Here is a 20399-nt window from a genome sequence, read left to right as displayed (position 1 = left end):
CACAAGTAAGGGCTTTATGTAGATACAGTTGGTCTGATGGAAAACTACCAAGAACTATGTGTTTATAATTTATAAGTACAATGGAGGCTGAAGAGATATTACAGTGCTTAAGAGGCTTGCCTTGCATGCACTTGACCCAGGTTCCATCCCATAAGGTTCCCAAGCCCAACCAGGAGGAATTCTTGAGTGCAGAGCCAGAAGTAATCCCTGAGCAACCTGGATGTGATCCCAAACCAAATATAATATATATATATACATATACACACACACATATATACATATACACACACACACATATATATACACATACACACAAACACACATATATACACACACACAAACACACATATACATATATGTGTGTGTATATATATTTCTATAAATATGATATATACATATATATTTTTAAAGAACAAGGAAACACCAGCAGGAGAGTTAGCAGAAACCCACAGCACTGCCATCAAGTTAGTTGCCCCCCAAATTCCCCAAACCAGTAACGGTAACAAAACTCCGTTTATTGCTTATGGTAGAGAAATACCATTCCACAATGCCTGACTCTTACTTCACAGAAATGCAATGGTCCCACTGCATGTTCCTCCACACTGCTTGGTAATGAAGTTCCTGAAGTTCAGCGTTCCACTCTTTATTCTCATGGTCCAGTCCTTTCAGGTAGATGGACAGAATATGGTGGAGTCCCAAATTCTGCAAGGCCTGTGCAAATAGTTTAAAAACAGCAAAATCAGTAATAAAAGAAAACTACTAGAGGGAAAAAATAAAACATCAAACATGTGAAGTTAACTTTAGAAATATGTATGTATATATTTTTTGTTTTTTGGGTCACAGCTGGTGATGCACAGGGGTTACTCCTGGCTTCATACTAAGGAATTATTCCTGGCGGTGCTCATGGACCATACGGGATGCTGGGAATCGAACCCTCGTTGGCTGCATGCAAGGCAAATGTCCTACTCGCTGTACTACTGCTTCAGCCCCTAACTTTAAAAATTTTATGTCACAGGCCTACAGTCATAATCCACAAATTTGAAGAGATTTTTTAAATCTCTTAAAACCCAAAATAGTGCCTGAGAGATGGTAGAGCAGCTTGCCTGCGGCTGCCTCAGGTTTGACCCCAGGCACTGCATTTGATTCCCCCAGAACTACCAGGAGTGATCCCTGAGCACAGAACCAGGAGGAAGCTTTGAGCACAGCCAGGTGTGGCCCTACATAACCCCCACCTCCACAGGATTACAACATACCATTTACCCAAACAAAGACACAGCTCAAAGGGCTCTACAATTTGCTGGATAAACAGCTGAGCAATGTTAACTACTAATAGAAATGACAGATTCTGGGACCAGCTCCAGTGCAAACTGTAAGAAATAGTTTACAAGAGATTTTTCATGCGAAGCACTTAATAACACTATCTGGCACATCGTAGGCAACTAAGAAATGTCTCACTGTTAGCTAACAACCAACCAAGACTATCTTTTGATCAGTGATCTCTCCAATATTCCCTGAGTAATAGCCCAATACCTGGAAGACATGTGCCTTCCAGAACTTCACATAGAAGTCTTTGGGTTGTACAAATATTCCACTGACATACTGAAAATACTGTATTTCACTGTATAATCACCACTCAGCTTTAGGCTAATGTAGTTTCTTTCCTTTTAAACACTGATTTTGATTTTATTTTAATAATTAGCTTTTTAATTATAGGGTGACATGGTTACAACAGTGTTACTGTTTGTGGTATTGATGTGCAAAGTTACTGTACCCCACCACCTCCCGAGCACCAGACATCTCCACCCCGGTCCTCCATCAGTGCCAGTCACCTCTTCCTTCCCCACCACTCCTCGCCCCACTGCTTGCTAATCAGTTTGTATTCCCAGGGCAAGAGTCTGTTGTCATTCCATCCCATCTACTTCCTTCTTTTGATCTTCTATGGGTCAAAGATGAGTGAGATCATCTGTATTTGTCCTTCTACACCAGACCTGTTCTGCTTAACACGTTCCATCCAACTTTCATTTTATCTCTTAGTTGCACAATATTCCATTGTGTATGTGTACTACAACTTCTTTATCCATTCATCTATTGTTAGGCATTAGGGTTGTTTCCATTTCCTGCAAGCCTATTTTTTCTTTTCTTTTTTGCAAAAAACTAGGGAGTGGGATCGGAGCAATAGCACAGTGGGCAGGGTATTTCCCTTGCAGGAGGTCAACTTGGGTTTGTTCCCCAGCATCCTGTATGGTCCCCCGAGCACTGCTAGGAGTAATTCCTGAATTCAGAGTCAGGATAACCCCTGAGCATTGCTGGTGTGACCCCAAAAGAGAAAAAAAAAAACACACACAAAAAAAATCAAAAAACAAACTGAGGAATGACTATCAGGTGAAACTTTCAAAAAAAAAAAAATGTGCCAGCATTACTGAAGAAAAAAAAAAAACACAAACAGGGTGTGTGGTGGCAAAGATTATGCAATGCAATACTGTAATCTCAGCACTGCACTAGCAGTGCTTTCTCTAGGCAAGCAGGAAACCAAGGCACCTGAATGATTCCAGCCTGGCGGGTTGATGAGGAGATGGCTGTCTCGAGATCATATGTGCCCAGGGCTTTTCCCCACATGGCTTCATGCTCGTACGTTCGGAGTCTGGAAGGAAAGAGTTTTAAAATTCCTTTGAATCCAATGTGCTCAAAACACCTTCGCGAACAGAATCGCTCTGTCTTTATCTCAGAAAATGCAATTTTACCTCGTGAGGGGCTGTAATACCTTCCCTCCTCCACAACCATATAGACTATCCGGCTCTCCGATGCTTCTGTAGATTTCTAAGAGCAGATCCTGCAAACGTGGAAATGACAAAAACTGGAGTGAACAGAGCAAATCTGGATGGGTAATTCTCAACTTTCTACTTGCATTATAAAAGCCAAATATAATATTAAAATATATATGAAAGATTTGGATCATTAGGCAACAAAATGGTTGTGGACTGCCTGGGAAGAAATACCGTTTCCTAAATCACAATCTGCCAGGCTTTTAACCCTGGAAAAATAATCACAAAAATAAAAACAAGTCTGTGAACAACTGAAATTATACTAAACCCATCTAGGCTGAGTTTTGAAAAATAATTTTGGGAAAAAGAAAGGTCATAAATGAGATAGTATGGGAGTTAAGGCACTTGCCTTGCATCCCACCTACCCCAGTTCAAATCTCCAGCATCCCAAGTGGTCCTCTGAGTCAACAGTCAGAAACAGTCGCTGAGCACAGCTGAAAATTGTCTCCCTCCCTCCCCATCCCCAAAAAGTAAAGGTCATGATTTTTCTAAGGAAGAAAATTTAAAAAAATATGTAACAAGTATAGTATTTCTTAAAGAAGTGGTTTGATCATTCAAATCTTTTGTAGAACTCACACAAAAAATAACATCCTATTTAAAAATCATTTTGGGGCTGGGAATATAGCTAAGTGAAGCATACTTCACAGGTGTAAGGCTCTGGGTTGAATCTCCAGCACCATTAAAGCAAGAAAGAGAAGGAAAAATGAACATGAAAATAGAATAAGTCAGAAATTATATTTCATAGAAAATTGATCACTACCCCCCAAAATGATAAAGTAACTTAACTGTTCTATCAATAGTTGCTCCAAGAAGTACTTTTAAAATACAAATGAATTCTATAAATCTACCTGAGCTTTCTCTATTCATAAATATGCTTCTACAGTTTAAAATATTCTATTCAATAAACATGAAATCAAGCTACCTCTGTTCCTAAGCTTAGCAGAGTACCTAATACACAAAAGATAGCACTGTCGCCCTGTCACCCTGTTGTTCATCGATTTGCTTATGCAGGCACCAATAACGTCTCCATTGTGAGACTTTTGTTACTGTTTTTGGCATATTGAATATGCCACGGGTAGCATGCCAGGCTTTGCCGTGGGTGCGGACGGGATACTCTCAGTAGCTAGCCTGACTGAGACGGGTGGAGGAATCGAACCCGGGTTGACTTCATGCAAGGCAAACACCCTACCCGCTGTGCTATTGCTCCAGCCAAATAAATAAATAAATAAATTTAAAAATAAAACCTAAGAGACCACATTATATCTAAACACATGGATTTAACTCAGAAATCATACTGAGAGGGGGAAAAAGATTTAAGTAGAAAATCCATTTATGTTAAGAAGCTAAAAAGCAAACTCCACAAAACACCAGCAGGTGAGCAGAGGACATCTTCATCAAAGAGGGGTCCAAGAGACTCGTCAGGTGATGCAGTAAGACACAAATATAAAGAACAGTTTTTGATGCTCTCTGAAAATGCCGCTGTTCTGTTCCAAGTGACCCTTTATTCTTAATAGAAATCTTTCTGTTCAAAATGCCGATTTATTATTTCAACCATCCTCTGCTACACAGAAGATACTGAAAAAAAAATTCACTAAGAGATTTAACTGTAAAGAGGCAAAAAATGGAAGGAAAAGTTCAGGAGCAGGGAATCAAAAATGGCAGAAGGCCAGGAGGGTATCTCAGATTGTAGGAGCACTTGCTTTTCATACAGGACCCCTGAATTCAACCAATCCCAACACAGCCAGATCATGCCCCCAGCACCATTGAGTGTGTCTCCCCCAAAAGTAAGGAAAAAAAAAAGGTGGAGGTAACTTATTGCAATCAAGGCACTGATGTTGCTGTTAGTATTAATGAAGCTGAATAAATGGGGATTATGGAACAAAGGAGAAACGAAGTTTCTGGCTAATATTAGCAAGGGTTTTACTTCAGCCGGGAGGCTGGGAGAGGCGGCATTGGCGAGGGCTGTTCTCTTCTGTAAAGCCGGCTAGGAAGGGAAGGGTGAGGAAAGGGGTGATGCTTAAGGAAAACAGAGGGAAGAGGGAAGTGACTTTGTGTTTATTTGAAAGAGAAGGGTTTTAATGGGAGAAGCTTGAAAATGTTTGCCTATGTTGAGAGGAAGCATAGAATGATTTTTTTTTTTTTAATTTCTGTTTTCTCTACTTTAACAAAAGGGAAGGTTACAGAGGGAATAGGAGTCAGGAGACTTCTATGGTTGATAGTCAATTGTGGAACTTCCTATGTATGTATGTTCCTTGCATTCAAGACCACAGGAGGCATGCTAAGAAAAAGAAGAAGCTTCAGCAAAGTTGGGAGGGTGATTGCAAACGAATGAGTTGACCAAAAACTCAGTAAGAATGCCAGACAGTATTGTAAACCGATTGAAGAGTAAATACTAAGAAATTTATAGAGGCAGCAATCTACCCTTAGCTGAGTAATACTCATGCAATAAATGAGTTAACAAATATTTAAGCTTCTAAAGAAGATGAATGGGGTCTTATGGTGGAAAATATATTCACTGTATTAGGTAGTCTTACTTCCATCTTTCTGATAAACGAATCCACATTTTAAGTAATTCTTTTAAGTAAATATGCAATAGAAGTGGTAGTACTAAAGTTCAGAATTCAAGTTTGTCTACTCCAAGGCCTAAGTCTGTGAACTTGTATATATGAAACCCAGTCCAAAAAGTAACTTTAGTTTGAAAGTCCAATGATACTTATATAGTTTTTATAACAAAATAATTCAAAGCATCACTGTATCACTGTTCATCAATTTACTCGAGTGGGCACCAGTAACATCTCTATTCCTCTCAGCCCTGAGATTTTAGCAGCTTCTTCTTACTTGTCTTTCCCAATGATTGGAGGCTCTTTCAGGGTCAGGAAAATGAGACCTATCGTTACTGTTTTTGGCACATCAATTACGCCACCATTAAAAATAGGGTCTGGGGGCTGGAGAGATAGCACAGCGGGTAGGGCGTTTGCCTTGCACGCGGCCGACCCGGTTCGATTCCCAGCATCCCATATGGACCCCTGAGCACAGCCAGGGGTAATTCCTGAGTGCAGAGCCAGGAGTGACCCCTGTGCATTGCTGGGTGTGACCCAAAAAGCAAAAAAAAAAAAAAAAAAAAAAGGGTCTGTTCTCAGAGGAGAGCAGCACACTAGAGAGATGCCTCTAGACCCCAAAATCACTATCCGGTTGAAAAAAAAATTTTTTAAACTCCAAGTCTAGCACCCTATAAAAAAAGTTTAGTATTCCAGGAGCATGCAGAAGCTTTTGCAGCTGTGTGGCATCTCATGCAGTTATGCCACTAATATACCAAGAGTAGCACTTCACATTTGACGAGGTGTAGGTCAAAAACAACCAATCTTGATTTAGAAAAATAATAATGTGTGTACATATTATGTAATAAATATATATTAGCAAATAAGACTCAAATCTAATAATCACGAATCACAAAATCCCGTTAATCTTTGATTTCTTGAGCGGGCTCAGTAACCTCTCATTTCATCCTTTCCCTGAGATCTTAGAAGTCTATCTCGACTCTGGTGGTGGGATTGGTTTTGAAACATTGAATGTAATCAATTACTGTGAACAACTCCTTGAAAATAAAATTTTAAAAAATAGGATCTGTAATACTAACCTGTAAACTTATTCCAGTTTCTTCTTTACTTTTTTCACTCAAACTAGAAATAGTTGTACTCTGGCTTCCTTCTTCAAACATAAGATTTCTATTTGTTACAAAAAAAATGATTTCTTTTAATGAGATCATACTATTTGAAAACCTACTGATACACATACCAAAGACTGACAGAAAAAAACTAACAAAGCTCACAGGTAAAGTATAATGAACCATTTCTACTCCAAAACATAAAACCAAAAATACACTTGTGAATATAAAATATTTGAATGAGAATTAATTTTAGTGACAATCTCATATACCTTAATATAATTACTTTTACAGACGTCATTAGAAATAAAGCATAGTGGCCAAATCAGTGGGGGTATTTTTTTGTATATATTTTTTATTTTGGGGGGGTCACACCCGGCAATGCACAGGAGTTACTCCTGGCTCTGCACTCAGGAATTACTCATGGCATTGCTTGGGGGACCACTGGGGATCCTGGGGATCGAACCCTGGTTGTGTGTGTGCAAGGTAAACACCCTACTCTCTGTACTATTGTTCTGGCCCCCAAAATCAGTGGTTTTACCTCAGATCTCTATTATTAGGAAAGATATATACACAAGTTAAAATACACCAAGATACCACTTAATACCTGGTAAACTGACAAAAACTAGTCACTCTGATAACAGAAAGTAATGAGAAGGAAGGGGATCAGAAACTCCACTTATACTCAAGATACGATAGCAGCAAGTGACAGGATTATAACTCAGATCTGTCTACTCCAAATTTACCCATAAGATAAACAGTTCTAAAAGGAACTGTTTATGCCAGAGTCTGTAACATAATCCAATATACTAAGGAAGTAATGTCTAAGTGACAGCATCTTTATTATTGAACTATAAATTTATTCCAGTTTCTTCTAGACCCTTTTCACTCAAACTGAAAATACTTTGGCTCGGTGCATCAAGTGACAGGATCAACAGTGCTCAGAGTCATTACCTTTTCTCCTGATCATCCAGGCTTTTCTTGTCAGCGTAGATTTCCGCATAGAGCAGGGCTGTGAAGTGAGCCGCGCAGGACTGGGCCACCTTGGCCACCTCCAGATAATTCAGCTCCAGCCAGAAGGCGTCATCAAACACAGTTCCTGAAGAAGGCCTGAAACAAAGATGAAAGAGGATGTCCTGTCCAGGTCTTTGATTTCAGTAGCAAACAAAAGCATGGAGATACAGAATGGAACAGCAGTAAGTGCAACTCAAAACAATTACCGTAAAATACATGGGGCTTTTCCGTGGAGTCCACACTTCCTGAAGAGCCCTACTTCTCTTTTGGAATAATAAACTCTGTAGTGGAGCTGATGAAAGCTACAGGCCAGCATACCATGTAAATATGGGGTTCACACTCTCTGTTCAGATGTCATGGATGGAACCAGGTTGTATAAGATAGCTAAAAACAAACCCAAATCTTTTTTTTCAAATAGCCAATTTGATGACAATATTTGATCCAAGATACAGTTTCCTTCCTACTGCAGTTCATTTTTCTCTTTAGTTTTTTGACTAGATAGTCACTGCCATAATAGTAGGTCAGAATGGAAAGGGACTATAAATGTTCTGCTTTTTAATTTGTTTTTTGGCCATACCTAGGCATACTCTGGGCTTCCTCCTGGTTCTGTGCTCAGCTTTTACTCCTGGTGAGGCTCGGCGAATCACATGGGATGCCAGGGATCAAATCTGGGTCAGGCATGCAAGTGCCCTACCAGTTGTACTCTCTCTCTAGCCCCAGTAATTTTTAAAACTGATGTCACAGAGAACAGAGTAGTGGTAAAGAACACAGGATATGGAGTGGGATTCAGTTATAAATTATATAAATTTATAAAGATATAAATTCAGTTAGCCCAAACCCAGCTGGACAACTTACAAGCTGTAAGGTGTCTGGCAACTGCTAATGTCTCTATTTTCTCATTTGTAAAACTTGGGAATAAAACAATTCAGAAGGCTGCAATAATGAATAGTGCTTCTTTAAAGCTGGTGAATAAAGGGCCTGACACATAACATACACTGGATTGCAGATATTCTGAGCAGCCTATAGTTCTGAGATCACAAAGCTTCTACATACTAGACTTGGTCTTGACCCATTCAGATCTTCTATGTCCCATTCAGATGTTCTCGAGGAATTTTCTCAAAGACTCCACTCAGAATTAAAACTGCATGCTAGGAATTTCTGTCTTTACCAAGGCCTGTCCATGTCAACATCACTCTACCTCAATACACAAAACTAAGAATGACCCAAAGAGATACTGTCCCTCAATACCAAGAAAAGAGATGCTTTACTATGGGTAAAGATTCTTACAAGATTTCTCAGAGCAACATCTGGTGCAAAACAAAATGGTCACCTTTTTGTTTTCTTCCAGAGTCACTCTTGGTGGTACTCAGACACTGGTGTGGTGTTTTCGGGTGCTCCCGGTGCTGCTCAGATGACAGCTCGGGCTCCTCCATGCAAAGCATATGCACCATCTCTTTGACTCTATTCCTGGTCCCCAGGATGATTCTCTCCTCGTGGTGGGTGGTCACAAGGCCTATATCCAGCAATGCTGGGGCTGGAGTGGCGATGCCCTATCAGGGACCTAACCCAAGGTCTACAATGTGCAAAGCCTGTGTTGTTTCTCCACCTGAAACCAACCCAGTTCCTAATGCTCCTGGCTATAAGAGGGACACAGAATGGTAAATAGAAGAAATTAATTTGCTTTGGTTTTTATTTGGGAGGGGGAGTCTTCCAAGCTGTCCCTGGAGGCCCTCCCAGTGATTCTCAGTCAACTGGATGGTGGTTTGATGAAGGGCTGGGGATAGATACAGTGCTGCCCAGGGCCACACTCGGTCCATGTGGTGCTGGGGAGTAACGCTGGGTTGGACATAAGCAAGGCATGTGCCTTAATCCTCTGGCCCTGAAGATATAAATACATTTTAAACAGGTTTTCATTTTTTTCCCATTTTCCCATTTTCACTCTGGAAGAAAGTTAAAGATCTGGTTGACTCTGGAAATGACCTAGTCTATAATTCCTGGGAGTCACTGTTTTATAAATCTCATGGAAAGTAATTGGAATCAAGACACCATATCGTAAAAGAATTGATCAGAATCAAGAAACACCCACTGGCACAGAACAGTATCACTACTGAAAAATCAGAGATTGCAAGGAACCTGGTACATAGTCAAGAAACTTGTGTCTGGGGCCAGAAGGTGCTGGCCTTGCATGCAGATGGTCCTGGTTTGAGGCCTGGCACGGCAGAGAGATCCGAGTCTACTGCTGGGAGCAGCCTCAAGCACTACCAAATGTGACCAAAAAGAATGACTCGCTATTCCCACCTATGCAGATGAATGAAACTAAAACCCCCGAGCTCTCATGGCTTAGCAAACACACAACTGTTTCTGGAAGTTAGGACTAGAATCCGGTGCTCCTGCTGCTGGCTTTTCTGAAGTGCCACCCTGAGTGTGGGCTACAAGGTGAGGCATCACAGAGTTGAATACTGCATCACTTGTAGTAGCATCACTTAACACCGTCCTGTTAAAATTCAGCCCGCAGTAACGAGTTCCCTTTCCAGAGCCGGAACTCAAGCAGCGATATGCGTTGTTACCTCTTTTGTCTCCTCATGTAGTCCACAACAGCAAGCATTGTTCTTTGGGATTTTTTATCCAGGTAACATCGAAAAAGGGACTCTGACTCTGAGAAACAAAAATACCTTCTTTCAGTCCAGGCAGACATGCTTAACCAACTTCTTGTTTGCATCTGTCTTCCTCTTATTGAAAGGAGCTGGTGGGCAGTATCAATCATGGAATTGATTTGGTTGTTGTGTGTGTGAGAGGTAAAACAGAACCCAGAGCTTCATACCTGTGAAACATACACTACCACTGAACCATATCCCTGGCCCCAACTTTAGACTATTGTGTTCACTGCATGTAATAAAACTGAGAATTAAAGAAATATTTTTGCAGTGCCAGAGATCAAACCTTCAACAATGAGCTTTGTCTCCTAACAAAAAGACACAGCTCCTGCCCAAAATTATCATTAGTTCTAGTTTATGAAGGGGGACTAGTTTCACTGACTCAATGAACATGTATCTAGGAGTTTTTGTATACTAGCTGCTTGGTATCCAACCATAAATAAGACCATTTCCAAGCATACAGAGCTCAGTGGTTAGTGAGAGGGACTCTCTGCAGAAGGTGATAATGTCATTAGAGGAAGCAGAGAAAACTATACAGGCATAGAGAAAGCAGAGTAATGGATGTGTTTCTCAGGAAAAGTGACTTCTGACAGAAGAGTAAGGGTCTACTAAACGAGGAGGAAAGGGTAGTGATCCAGACATCAAGAACACACCGACTGGAAACCAAAGACCTTGAAGAATTTACCAAAGGAATTTCAGTTCTGCTGAGAGCCAGCCAGAAAGCAATAAGGACAGTGGAGTCAGGGAGAGAAAGAGACTGATGTTATTAACACAACTGGCCGCATTTGGGAACGGGATGAACGTTGACAGAGGTTTCTGGTTTGGACATGCAAATGGCTATGGAGAGGAGCTTGAGGAGAGAAAGGAGCAAGTGAAGAGAAGGGGATGGAGGGGCAAGGCTCATCTTAGGTGAGTGAAATGTACAGACATCAAAGGAGATAGGCCTTCGATTATGGAACTCAGACTAACAGGCATCTTGATAGGATTCAAACTCGCCTTTCTCAAGAACTGAGAATTTAACAGTGTAATTTTTTTTCTTTCTGGGTCACACCCGGCGATGCATAGGGCTTATTCCTGGCTCTGCACTCAGAAATTACTCCTGGCGGTGCTCGGGGGACCATACTGGATGCTGGGATTTGAACTCGGATCAGCCACGTGCAAGAGAAATGCCCTACCTGCTGTACTATTGCTCCAGCCCCAACAGTGTAAATTTTAGAAATGAAACAGAATACCTGAATCCAAACTTGCTGGGGTTGTGGATCGGCTTGTTTGCGAGGAGTGTCTGTAGCAGTTAATGAAAAATCCCTGGATATGTGTTGAAAGCAGATTTCTCCATGATTTATTTGTATCTTGGAGTAAAATATCATGAATCAAGTATGGAAGCACAGTCTGACAAAAGTCAGTTTTCACCTAAAATACACAAATACAATATATAGTCTCAATGAAAATTAAACACATAAAACAAAGAATACATATATATGTATATAAAAAATATAAATGTATTATGGATATACATGTAGTCATTCATTGTTACCAATATACTAACTTTGTGGAAAAAAAAAAACAGGTGGTGGTCAGAGCATACAGCCATTAAATGCTTTCCTTGTACACGGCTGACCCAGGTTCAATTCCTGGTATCATATATGGTCCCCAAGCCCCACCAGAAATGGTGCTAAGCACAGGGCACCATGGGTGTGGTCCAAATGCAAAGACAGACAGAAGTCTGGGGAGGTTATACAGGGCTTAGTAACACCAGGTTCTGTTTGATCCTGGCTCCACCTGGAGGCCCCAAGCCCTTCCATGAGGCAAGAGTAATTCCTGACGTCACAAGGCCAAGCATTAAACAAAGATCCTGGTTGGCTGAGAATCACAAGAACAGTTTCTGGTTTTCCCTGGGCACAACTTACCCCCCAGCCCCCTATTCCACGTCCTCCGGGGGAAAGATAGATAAATGTGCCCCGAATTCATGTATTGCTAAAATGAGAACATGTATACCTGGTAGTTGTTTTGTTTTGATTTTTTAATTATCCAAGAGGGGCTGGAGTGACAGGACATTGAACAGGGCATTTGCTTTGATGTGGCCAACCTAGGTTTGATCCCCGGTGTCCCATATGGTCCCCCGAGCACCACCAGGAGTAATTCTTGAGTAAAGACAAAGTCAGAAGTAACCCCAAAGCATCACCAGGTGTGCCCCCGAAACAAAAACAACAAAAAGGGACCTAGAATATTTACATCTAGTGAGTGTTAGTCATACTCCAACTGCTCCAAAGTCTCGGCTATTCGTATACAATGAAGCAGAATATTATTTACAAGTGAAATTATCATGTCACCAATGTAAGTTTCATAGTTGAAGTGTTAAAATAACAGAAGTAATGGTGTTGGGCTTTTTTGACTTGTTCTTTGCTATTTGAGCCACACCCTGCCAGGCTTTGGGTTTATGCCTGGCTCTGCACTGGGATCACTCTTTGTGGGACAGGGAACCCATATGGGGTGTGGGAACTGAACATGGATCGGCTGGAAGGCAAAGGTCTTACCACTGTACCATCTCTATGGCCCCAACAGAAGCAGGGTTTTTTTTGTGTGTGTGGGGGGGTGAAGGTTGAAGGTTGGGGGGGGCGGGGGTTAGTCCCCAAACCTGGAGGTGCTCATGGACTATTCCCAGCTCTGAGCTCAGGGATCACTCCTGCAAGTGCTGTGGGACCATGTGGTGACAGGGGCCAAACAGAGTTGGCTTCATACAAGTCAAGTGCCTTCAGTCTTGCAGTATCTCATCAACCCCCAGAAGTCACTTTCTATGTAAGAGAAAGTGAGGGTCACAAGATTTAGGGGGAAAGCTAAAGATTTGATTTTTATACATTTTCTAAATTTAGTGAAAAGTAATCTTGAAATGTTTTATTTCATTAATTTTGTATTTAGATTTTTAACAAGTCTCTATCTTGAGTATATCCAATTTGGTTGAAACTGCCTCACTATGGGGCCCAGAGATTGCTAAGCAAAGAAATGTTGAAACAAAAACTCAAAAGGAAAATACCATGGTGGGAAGGGATTAGTTAGAATAATCAAGGAAATCAATCTCTTACTTCACACATTGGCTTTAACAATTGAAGAACATCACTTTTTATGCCTCCACTGTCCAAAATAGCACAAGTCAATGTTTTTATCCAAGCATCATGATTTTCACTGTTGGGAATCCAGAGGTTTATATCATCTAAGGCTTCCAGAGGTTTTTCTATGTCAGGTCTGGGTATTTCTAAAAACTAGAAATAAAACAACCAGAAAATGTAGATAGCAGACATACATTTTACCTTTCTGAAACAAAACAATTCTCTATGCATTAAGATGTATGTTTTCAAATAAACTTAGTTTAAACTAAACCTGACGCAATGGTTTCCTTTCAACGTTAAAATATATTGATGCTTGTGAGAGGCAGAGAGAATGATAAAACATATTACTGGTCTAGAAAGGAGGAACCTGAGTCTTCTCTCTGCTCACTATTCAGATATTAGTGGATCAAAAGTGCTCTCATAAACAAAGCCAGTCCAAATCTACCACCACATAGAACTTATTTCAATGTAAAGTGATTTTAGTGCTAAACCGATTACATTTTACATTTTGGAATATTAGTTTTATAATTTATATTACTAATAACTTCACCAAGGCTGAAATTTTATTTATGACACATTAAAAATAAGATTTCGGGCCGGAGCAATAGCACAGCGGGTAGGGCGTTTGCCTTGCACGCGGTCGACCCGGGTTCGATTCCTGGCATCCCATATGGTCCCCTGAGCACCACTAGGAGTAATTCCTGAGTGCAGAGCCAGGAATAACCCCTGTGCATCGCCAGGTGTGACCCAAAAAGCAAAAAATAAATAAATAAATAAAAATAAAAATAAGATTTCAATGATGGGTTTATGTGCTGAAATTAAACTGCTGAAACACAACTGTTTTTCCTTTGTTTCATTTTATTAAAATATCAGAGAGATTATTTTAGGAAAATATCCTTAAAGGAAAAGCAAGAGTTCTCAATTATCTCTCAGAGATAATGTTCAGGCCAGAGATAAGGCTCAGTAGTAAAGTATACACCATGTATATCTGAGGCCCGGAGTTGGATTCCCAAGGGAACAAAAAAAAACTCTTGAAAAAACATCAAGAGCAGAAAATGGGAGGCTTCTATAGGACATCTTATATTTCATTAGGGGGACTGTGGTATTTAGTTTTCTATGGAAACAAATGCTTGTTGATGAATACTTATAAACCACATCCAGAATCTATGTCTTTCATACACAGAAGGGCTTTGTGCCACTAACAAAACTATCAGTTAGTAAGAACTCTCCTAATCAATCATCACTTCCCTAGGCTACTTATCTCAACTTCTCTGAATTGGAGGATTAAAAATACTCATCTTTTAGATTTAAGAAATAAAGCTGGAAACATTTTAAGGCTTAAATGTTAGCACAGTATAGTATATCACTATACTAACATATAAACAATTTGATACTCATAACCCATAGCATTGTTCTACATATAATGTATATTCAATAAACATGTATTAGAGAGACCTTTTTCCTCGATGTTCTAAAAGGCTGTAGATAGATCAGCATAGGATCATTTGTCGTCTTATAAATCTCCCAGAAACTATGTCCAGTCCTTGTGGCTAAAATACTTTTCAAACAGGTAACAGCAGCTGATCTCACTTTGACACTGAAAAACACAGAATTCAGATGTCTATCAAGCATATCAACTACTGAACTTGAGGATTTTTCCAAATGAAAAGATAAAAATCTAAAATTTATACTAAGAAATATACATTGAGGGGCTGGAGCGATAGCACAGCGGGTAGGGCGTTTGCCTTGCACGCGGCCGACCTGGGTTCGATCCCTGGCATCCCATATGGTCCCCCAAGCACCGCCAGGAGTAATTCCTGAGTGCAAAGCCAGGAGTAACCCCTGAGCATCGCTGGGTGTGACCCAAAAAGCAAAAAAAAAAAAAAAAAAACAGAAATATACATTGAATAGAAAAACTGAATGTTTATCAAGAAATTTTACATATATAAAATTCTATAACATTAAAACCCAAACTAACAAAGCATTTTTAGTATTTGCTTCAGTAAACTTGTTACTAATAACTACAAAGGAATTCCCTTTATTAAATACAATAGTTCATAGCACACTATAAATTTTAAGAATTCATAAAAATACTTGGGAAAAAACACTAATAAGAAATGAGTAAGGAGATGATAGAGTAATATACCTGAAAAGCTATTAATCAGATATATTTTCACAAGAGAGAAGTAACTGGGAGCAAGGCAGAATGGCATTTCCCTTGGAATTATAAAATTTGCCACATGAAAGCCAGAGAAAAATCTAAACTACCTTACATCTTAAATTTCTGCGACTTATATTTCAAATAATAGATTTGCAGCTTTCTTTAATTTCCCCACCTTTCTAATTTCATTTCCTGTCATCTTTCTCCATCCCAGGTTTCATTCTATTCTTTCAACACATCATACTCATTCCTACCCAGATAGTCTTGGCCTGGGATGATTTCGTCCCAAATCATCTTGTTTTTAGTCAACATTCAACACCTGAGCCCTTTTATATATATAGTAATTGTTTTCCTCTTAAAGAATGGTAGGAATAGATCTTACTGTTCCCTTTGTTTGAAAATTCAAGTTGCAATAATATTTCTATATACTTTTTCAGAAAACAGTTGCAAACAGGACATTTCATGTTGGCAAATTTTCTAAGAAAAATCTCTTTTAAGAAAACCCCTGGGACTGGAATGTGGCTCAGTAGCAGTCTGTCATGCCTCACATGTGTCAAGCCCCAGCACTGCCCAAACAGAAAAACAAAAACAAAAAACCAGCTCTGTCAGATAGATACAGATACACTGAAATATAGGTAAAGGAGAGGAATTGATGAATGGATATAGGAAGGCTAGATGTGGTAAAGAGAGGAATAGTAAAATATTAATGGTAGAATGTAGGTGGTAAATAATGGATGTTTACTATAAAATCCTTTTACTTTTGCTGTATAAATTTTTTTCTAAGAAAATGTGTTGAGAGAAATGATTCCAGCCTTTTTGGGGGTGGATTTTTAAGGCATGCCTGGCAGTGCTCACGGGTTACTCCTAGTTCTGTGCTCAGGGGTCGCTCCTGGCAGTGCTCAAAGGACACTATCTGCTGCCAGGGACTTCTGCCAACTGGGGTTGGTGCACTCAATGTCAGCACCACAGTCCCTGAATCATTTCTCTGGCCTCCATGCCAACCAACCTTTCTAAAGGATACATATCCTTTAACAGTGAAAGCATGGCAGAGAAATTATCAACAATCATTTATTCCCAAGATGAAAAGTTAGAAATTCCACATTAGAAAGATGCCCAATTGTGGATAAAACCCACAAAATCAGGTGAAAACACCCCAAAATCAGACTGATTAAGTGCTAAAAATACTAGAAATAAAAAATACTAGAAATAGATTTTTAAAAAGGGGAGAGGATGAGGGGAGTGAGGGAAGAAAGCAAACACAATATCCCAATCAGCAAGGAGAGACTATAACTGTTCTTGGTTTTTAATTTTTTTTACACTGACAATAAACAATGAAAGAAAACCTTGGTTTTCTTCTTAGTTTGGGACTTTTGGATTAGTGAAATTTCTGACCTAGAATTTATCTTAGAAGAACTAATATAGTCCAGATGAGAGGCGAGGGGTACCTTAGATTGTGGGTAGCACCCCTCAATTTACATCCCCCACCATTCTAAGAGTCCTTGTAAACTGCACTGGTAAATTTCTTAATGCACATCTAATCTACCATTACTAGAATCTAACTCAGACCTTGTCTGGGATGTTTCTCGCACTATCAAATGCCTGGCAATTTTAGTCAGGTTTCCCTGATTAGATAACTAATAAAAATAAGCCAAGATCCATTAAAAGACCCAAGACTAAAAAAAAAAGTCTTGGCAACTTAAAGGAGAAAATTTTCACTGGAAATATTAATTTATGGAAGGTACCCTTCTCGAGTGTCAGATTAAGTAAGTGATACCAGCTCTGATGTGTCATGATACACTTACCAATCCTCTACCAGGGCATTACTCAGGCAGGTCAACATGATGAAGGTCCACTGAAGTTCTTTATCACTGAACAACTCCAGGGCCGTGGTGTAAGATGTATCTTTACTATGCTGGATGGCGATGGTGGAGAAATCGATAGGACCCACTTCTCCCAGGCAGCTTCCGACAGCCTCTAGGTAGAGAAATTCCATTTCCACAGAGTTCTAACTCAGAGATGACACTAATTTAAAAACCATCGTGCTTTAAAAATATTATGAAGGTAGCCACTCAGATGAAACTCACATTCATGCATTCATTCATTCACTCTGAGTTACCTAAAACTTCTCTTTCCCCCGTGTGGTTTACGGCCGTCTTGGACAGCTGCAGCAAGCTAACCACGAGCTTCACCATGATGCCATCTTGCGGATTATCTAGGAGCAGTTGGGAAAGATTGACTGAAACTATCATGAAGATAATACTTTTTTTTTTACAATATGCCATATATTAAATGATCAGACTAGAAACATTTATAAAGATTTTTTTCTCCTCTTAACTTTTTATTGTATTTTAGGCAATAAGGTTACAAAAGTGTTCAAGTTCATAGTATTGATGTGGGAAGTCACTGCACATGCCCACCACCGAAATGCCTATGACAGTCCATCTGTGTCCTTATGTCTCCGCAGGCTGGACCTTCCTTCCCCGCCACTTGTCCTCACACTGTTTGCTGACAATTATGGTTTGGGTCATAGTAACATAGGCAGAGATAAAGGATCTAAAGGCATGATGGTAATGGTTAAATGCAATATAAGTTTTTTTTTTTTGAAAATGGATTTCAAATCATGAGCAGCTCTAAACACCGGAAATGAATGTTTCTGAACTTTTTTATGAAACAGAATCATGCGAGGGATATAAACATCTGCTAGCCAAAGAAAAATGTCAAGGTTTGCAGTTAAGCAAATTTCCTGGGTAGGTGAGAAATAAGGTGATTCTAAATGGAATGAGAACATTAAATCCAATTCAAGACAGTTAGAACCAACAGCAAGGACAAAAAGTTATTTAGAAAGGTACAAATAACCCACGTCATTAAAATTAGTACCCTGAGATGCTCTCATTAGATCCAACATCTGATCTTTGTGTTGTTCTAATTGTCTTCGAAGATCCTTGAGTCCTTCCAGCCTTGTCAAGGGAAGTGCATCATAAACACTCACTGACAGAAAATGGTTAATTTCCTAAAAGGGAGAATTAGTAGAAAATGTAATTTTCTTTTGATGTGCACTGGTTATGTCTGTTAAAAACAGCAAAAACCTTTCACAGTGACTCATATCAGTATGTCCTAACATTGCCCCCAAAGAAGGAAAATCCTACAATGTTTTAGTAATTTACATTTTAAGACACTTTCATAACACAACCCTTAAGACTGCTATATGCAAAGGGAAAGATTAAGTTTATTTTTACTTAGTACCAAGCTCTAGTTTTATATTAATATATTTAACTATACTTTCATACAGTTAAATTTCAAAGAATAATCTTAACTTTTTTGGGGGGGAGGGGCCCACCTGGCGATGCTCAGGAGTCAGGACTCTGTACTCAGAATCACTCCCAGCAGTGCTTGGGGACCATATGGGATGCAGGCATCGAACCCATACATCAGCCATGTACAAGGCAAGGGCCCTATGCTCTGGCCCCTAGAAAATAATTTTCAAATTATAGCATGATTTACAGGAAAATACATATCTAAAACTAATCAAGAAGTTTATGCGGAAGGTTGAAACAGAATTAAAATTTCAGAAATGCTGGACTGGAGCTAATGAGCAGCAGGTAGGGCATATGCCTTACACAGGCCAACCTGCATCCACTCCCCCGAGCCCACCAGGAGTGATCCCTGAACACAGAGCCAGGGGTCAGCCCCGACTGCCGCCACCTGTGGCCCAAAGAACCAAAAATAACATTTTTAGCTTTCATGTTTGGGCCCCATGAACACTAAAAATCGTTTGAGGTTTTTTTTTGGGGGGAGGGGGATGTTGGTGCTGAGCACTGAATCTGGGGCCCCCAACCCAGACCATCCATCTCCCGAGCCCTTAACCACAACCTTACATAAAGACTCAATTTCTTTCTAGAGCATCAGAGGGTTGCAAAGGTACCACTGTCTGTCCTTTCTGATTCAAAACTGTAAGATGTAAAATGTTGGGATGATTATTACCTCCAAAAGGGAAAAAGGTCCTCTACTGTATTTTATTTTCTGCTGTGTAACTCGCAGATCCTTAAAGACAGCATGGTCAGGAAAAGGATCTAGAAGTTTGATCGTGACATAGAGGTTTTCATTATCCTTGTTATCTATCACTAAATATTTCAGCAGGTCCAACACCTAGGTATAATAAAAAAATAATCATCAAAAGTGGAGAAACAACTTAATTATGTTTTAAGGTAAGTAATCAAGTCTACTATAATAAATGACAAAAATTCTATTAATCTAGCTCAGGTAAAACATTTTCATTACTTTTTTGTGGCACTGGAGACTGAACCCAGGACCTACACGTGGTCTGTCATTGCAGCCCCATCCCTGATCTTTTAATTATTCTAAGGCACTATTGCTATTTCTGTGCTTTCCAATAAAAAAATTCAACAGACATGAGCACTGAATCTGGGGCTCCCACCCCAGGGCATCACTCTATCTCCCGAGCCCTTAATCACAACCTTCCCAAAAGACCTGGAACTCACAGACGAGCACTGTCGTACCAAAAGGCCAGTGATACTGACACACATGATACAGGCACGATCTCACCCCCATGGCACAGTGCTGCCAGCTGTTGTCGCTTACTGGCATAACAGGAAACACCCAACAGATTCCAAGAATCCTACATCACTGTTTCCAAATATCCGAGAGATGGTCCAGGAAATTACCTGTTCCCGAACCTCCACCTGCTCGTCCACCAGGGGTATGAGAGTGCCAACGATAACATGAAGGTGGTTTTCTAACGCATCCTTACAGTGAGTGACCGCGGTGCGGCAAACCCGGCTCAGCAGGTCACAACAAAGGGAGAAGCTCCGCAACGAAACATCCATGAAGCGAGAAGGCCTGACAAAGGGGGGAAACAGTCAGTATATACCAAGTCATTTTTATGTAACAGCTCTAATTCTGGTGTGTCCTCGTGGAAAGTCAGCCTATTATCTTTTCTTATGATTCAAAAGCCAAGACAGC

At 40.0% G+C, this 20399-nt stretch overlaps 1 protein-coding gene across 1 annotated transcript in view; it reads right to left on the bottom strand.

Annotated features, from left to right (window-relative positions):
* The window catches only part of ATM (ATM serine/threonine kinase), a 102802-nt gene that overhangs the window by 33101 nt on the left and 49302 nt on the right, over window positions 1-20399 (bottom strand). Inside the window, exons 31-44 of the mRNA XM_004614100.2 lie at window positions 20102-20276; window positions 19401-19565; window positions 18297-18429; window positions 17536-17631; window positions 17222-17393; window positions 14714-14855; window positions 13235-13411; window positions 11387-11564; window positions 10068-10155; window positions 7441-7596; window positions 6460-6547; window positions 2742-2830; window positions 2539-2641; window positions 563-711 (exon numbers count right to left, since the gene is read on the bottom strand). Coding sequence (XP_004614157.2) covers window positions 563-711; window positions 2539-2641; window positions 2742-2830; window positions 6460-6547; window positions 7441-7596; window positions 10068-10155; window positions 11387-11564; window positions 13235-13411; window positions 14714-14855; window positions 17222-17393; window positions 17536-17631; window positions 18297-18429; window positions 19401-19565; window positions 20102-20276 — 1911 coding nt within the window. The remainder of the gene's footprint in view (window positions 1-562; window positions 712-2538; window positions 2642-2741; window positions 2831-6459; window positions 6548-7440; window positions 7597-10067; window positions 10156-11386; window positions 11565-13234; window positions 13412-14713; window positions 14856-17221; window positions 17394-17535; window positions 17632-18296; window positions 18430-19400; window positions 19566-20101; window positions 20277-20399) is intronic.

This window comes from Sorex araneus, chromosome 3 (genome assembly GCF_027595985.1).
Source record: "Sorex araneus isolate mSorAra2 chromosome 3, mSorAra2.pri, whole genome shotgun sequence".
Taxonomy (NCBI): Eukaryota; Metazoa; Chordata; class Mammalia; order Eulipotyphla; family Soricidae; genus Sorex; species Sorex araneus.
The sequence above is the reverse complement of the archived record's forward strand: the minus strand, read 5'-3'. Positions and strand labels throughout refer to the sequence as shown.